The 4492-nt window shown below is 52.7% G+C and overlaps 1 protein-coding gene across 1 annotated transcript in view; it reads right to left on the bottom strand.

Annotated features, from left to right (window-relative positions):
* The window catches only part of GP1BA (glycoprotein Ib (platelet), alpha polypeptide), a 3029-nt gene extending 1452 nt beyond the window's left edge, over positions 1–1577 (bottom strand). The window contains exons 1-2 of the mRNA XM_011958373.1: positions 1493–1577; positions 52–1265 (exon numbers count right to left, since the gene is read on the bottom strand). Coding sequence (XP_011813763.1) covers positions 52–1265; positions 1493–1573 — 1295 coding nt within the window. The 5' untranslated portion in view covers positions 1574–1577. The remainder of the gene's footprint in view (positions 1–51; positions 1266–1492) is intronic.
* Between the last annotated feature and the right edge of the window lie 2915 nt (positions 1578–4492).

Here is a 4492-nt window from a genome sequence, read left to right as displayed (position 1 = left end):
GGGGTGGTTGGGCTTGGGGTGGGCTCCTGGGTGGTCGGGCTTGGGGCAGGCTCTGGGGCGGGCTCCGGGGTAGTTGGGCTTGGGGTGGGCTCTGAGGTGGTCGGGCTTGGGGTCAGTTCAGTAGTGGATTTTGGAGTTTTGGAGAATGTGGCGGATCCCGTGTGAAGTGTGAAATCTGGGGTCCATCTGGGTGGGAATGTGGTCTGTTCCTTAGTGGATTCTTGTGTTGGATGCAAGGAGGAGGGCATTTGGCTGTCTACAGAAGCAGCAGACCATGAGTGGAATAGACCCCAGGGAGTTGTATGGGCTTTGGTGGAGAACTTGACCACAGTCCTTGTGGCACGCACCTCATCACCCTCAGTGTCCTCGTCTGTGTAGTAATCGTATAGGCCTGGGTCATCTTCATCACCAAGGGTGGGGCATCCCTTTCCCGGGTATTTGTAGACAGGGATCTTGTCTGAACTGTCACACTGCACACTGGCCACGTTAGAGGTCATGGCCTTGACGTCCACACCTTCCTTCCACACGTAGACATTTTCGGCATTGTCCTGCAGCCAGCGACGAAAATAGAGGATCTCACAGTTGCATAACCAGGGGTTCCCATGGAGAAAAGCAAAAGGCAGGAGGTGGAACCCAAAAAAGCCCTTTGGTATCGTAGACAGCAAGTTCTCTTGGAGGAGGAGGGTGTCGAGATTCCCCAGCCCATCCAGGAGCCCGGCAGGGAGCTCGGTCAAGTGGTTGTTAGCCAGACTGAGCTTCTCCAGCTTGGGTGTGGGCGTCAGGAGCCCTGGGGGCAGGGTCTTCAGCTCATTGCCTTTCAGGTAGAGCTCTTGGAGTTTGCCAAGACCATGCAGGGCACCAAGAGGCAGCGAGGTCAGCTGGTTGAAGGAGACGTCCAGGATGGTGAGAGCAGGCAGTGTCTGCCCTAGCAAGGGCAGGCTTTGCAGCTTATTGTGGGATAGATCCAGGGTCCCGAGCACTGGCAGTGTCCCATCGACCTGGAGCTTGGTGAGCTCGCACTTATCTAGGTACAGCTGAGTGAGGCGAGTGAAAGGCAGCAGGGATGCCAGGGAGAAGGTGTACAGGAGGTTCTCACCCAAGTGGAGGATTGTCATGTCTTTTGGCAGGTCTGGAGGCAGTGCTCTCAGATTCCTCTTGTCACAGTTCACTTCTAGGTGGCTGGCCACTTTGGAGACCTCACAGATGGGGTGGGGATGTAAGGGGCTTGGCAGCAGGAGCAGCAAGAGGAGGAGAGGCATGAGGACCTGTGGGCAAGGGGGCCTTGAGTGGACCCCCCTGCAGCCCCTGGCAGCATTCCCCCAGGTCCCAGCCCCCTTCCCGCTGCAGCTTCGCTTCCAGAAACGGCGTTCACACCTCCTGTCCTCCCTACTCCCCTCTCCCACCCTTGCCTGCAGAGCTTAAACTACTAGCTCCAGTTCCTCTTTCCCCTCCCTCCGACCCCTCTCCTGCCCCAGCACCGACCCCGGCTTACAGGCAGGCGGAAAGACCTCCGAAGGCACACAACGTCTTCTAAGGTGCCACTCGACTCAGTCCTTCTCTCTTCTAGCCCCATGGAGGACTAAGCCAGTGGCAAGGAAGGGGATGGGGGTGAGGAGGAAATGCAGGCCTGATAGGGATTCCAGTGACCAGGAATCCCTTGGACACAAGCCCTTATCGCCTCACTCCACGGCTTTCCCCCAAGCCTTCTTTGTGGTTCTCTCTTCCGCTTTCCTTTTACACAGGGGAGATGGGAGTGGACTCCTCCAAACAGCCTTCCACCATCTTTTAAAAACCTCTCCAGGGCCGGGCACAGTGGCTCACGCCTGTAATCCCATAGCTTTGGGAGGCTGAGGTGGGTGGATCACAAAAAAACCTCTCCAGATGCCACCTTCTCTTCCTCTTCACAGCTGCATTCTGAGAATTGCCTACTTTTTTTTTTTTTTTTGAGATGGAGTCTCACTCTGTCGCCCAGGCTGAAGTGCAGTGGCACCATCTCGGCTCACTGCAACCTCCACCTCCCAGGTTCACGCCATTCTCCTGCCTCAGCCTCCCGAGTAGCTGGGACTACCGGCGCCTGCCACCACACCCGGCTAATTTTTTGTATTTTTTTTAGTAGAGACGGGGTTTCACCGTGTTAGCCAGGGTGGTCTTCATCACCTGACCTCGTGATCCGCCCGCCTCGGCCTGAGTTGCCTACTTTTAATTCTCTCCCACCTTTCTCTCTGCCTTCTCATCCCAGTCTATGCTGATTTCTTTCCCCTGCTACTCCATTGACTCGGTTCTTACCAAGATCTTTAATGCCCTCCCTTCTCTACGTCCATGGGACACTGTGATCTTACTTTATTTCAGGAGCCCACATACCCATGGCCACTCACCCCTTGGGATTCTCCTTTTGGCCTCTGTGACACATGACCCTGTAATTTTCTTGGTTGTCTTACCTGTTTCGTTGGGCCTTCTCAGTCTCCTTCACAGATTCCCCTTCCTGTGCCTTTCCTGAACAATTAACCTGCCCCCAGAGTCTGTGCTTAGGCTCTCTTCTTTCTCTTTTTTTGAGACAGAGTCTTGCTCTGTTTCCCAGGCTGGAGTGCAGTGGCATGATCTCGGCTCACTGCAACCTCCACCTCTTGGGTTCAAGCAATTCTCCTACCTCAGCCTCCCGAGTAGCCGGGATTACAGGCACGCACTACAATGCCCAGCTAATTTTTGTATTTTTAGTAAAGATGGGGTTTCACCATATTGGTCAGCCTGGTCTCGAACTCCTGACCTCCAGTGATCCACCCACATTGGCCTCCCAAAGTGGTGGGATTAGAGGCAGGAGCCACCGTGCCCGGCCTTCTCTTCTTTCCTTATGCTATGCAACCACCTGAGATTATCCTCATCCATTCCCTTGCCTTCAACCACCACCTACAACCTAATGATTCTCAAATCTATGTCTCTAGTCCAGACCCTTCTCCTGAGACACAAGCACATATGTACAGTTGCCTTCTGGACATCTCTATTTGGATGTCCCACAGACACCAAAACAGTATGTTCAAAGCTGAAGTCATCATTTCTCTCCAAATGGCTTCTCCTCCTGTGTTGCTTAACCTGGTGAATGGCACCATCATCCACTCATTTACCTAACCATTCAATCAACACAGACACAATCCCTAATAGCCATCTCTAATGTCTCCTGTCTTTCATCCCCATCACCAAGTCCTGCTGATTTTATCTCCCATCTCTCTCAAATCTACTCTCCATCCACACCATCCTGCCAGCATTCCTAGTCCAAGGTTGTTATTGTTTCTTCCTCCTCCTTCTCCTCTTCTTCTTCCTCCTTTTCCTCCTTTCTTCTTTCTTGTTCTTCTTCTTCTCCTCCTCCTCCTCCTCCTCCTTTGCCTCAGCCTCCCGAGTAGCTGGGACTACAGGCACCCGCCACCACGCCCAGCTAATTTTTTTTTTGTATTTTAGTAGAGACAGGGTTTCACCATGTTAGCCAGGATGGTCTCGATCTCCTGACCTCGTGATCCGCCCGTCTTGGTCTCCCAAAGTGCTGGGATTACAGGCGTGAGCCACTGTGCCCGGCCTGTGGGGCACATTTTCTCAGGACCTCCTGGGACAGTGTCATGGGTGAAAAAACAAAAAACGAAACAAAATGAATCAAAACGACAACAACAACAAAAACCCTGGCTACTTCAAAGACTTCCCAGTGAGGCCTGGAGTAGCAGACATGGAGCTATGCAGCCAGGAACAGTGCCCAGAATCAGGCTGCAGAACCAGTCTGGTGAGCAAAATTCTGCTCCTGCTGCAAGACCAGGTTATGGAATCGTGTAGAACTTGAGCTGCTGAGCCAGAAACAGTGTTATCACAACAGCACCTGCTGCAGACAAAATCTTACACCATCCCTATTCCTTTGTGATACTAGCTCCCAATTCAAAGTCTGGGCCGGGCGTGGTGGCTCACACCTGTAATCCCAGCACTCTGGGAGGCCGAGGGAGGTGGATCACCTGAGGTCAGAGTTCGAGACCAGCCTGGCCAACATAGTTAAACCCCGTCTCTACTAAAAATAAAAATTAGCCGGGCGTGGTGGTGCACACCCGTAATCCCAGCTACTCAGGAGGCTGAGGCAGGAGAATCACTTGAACCCAGGAGGCGGAGGTTGCAGTGAGCCAAGATCGCACCATTGCACTCCAGCCTGGGTGACACAGTGAGACTCTGTCTCGAAAAAACAAAACAAAACAAAGTCTGGGTGAGTCTGATTGGGCGTGTGTCTGTGACCCAGCTGCAAGAGAGTCTGGGAAAGCAGGTGTCTGGCATTTCCAGCTAGGAAAGCTGAAGCATGCTCCACTTCTCCAAAGATTCTGAAGTTGAAGGATTTTCCAAACGTAGACTCACATGCTTTGGCACCTACTAAAGTGCTCCTATGTTTTACTTTCTTCAGATGTCAATGTCCTGATTATTTATTTATTTAGTCTTCTGGCTCTGTTGCCCAGGCTGTAGTGCAGTGGCACGA

The sequence above is a fragment of the Colobus angolensis genome, unplaced genomic scaffold, assembly GCF_000951035.1.
Source record: "Colobus angolensis palliatus isolate OR3802 unplaced genomic scaffold, Cang.pa_1.0 Scaffold47, whole genome shotgun sequence".
In the NCBI taxonomy this organism is placed as follows: Eukaryota; Metazoa; Chordata; class Mammalia; order Primates; family Cercopithecidae; genus Colobus; species Colobus angolensis.
This window is presented reverse-complemented; position numbering and strand designations above follow the sequence as displayed.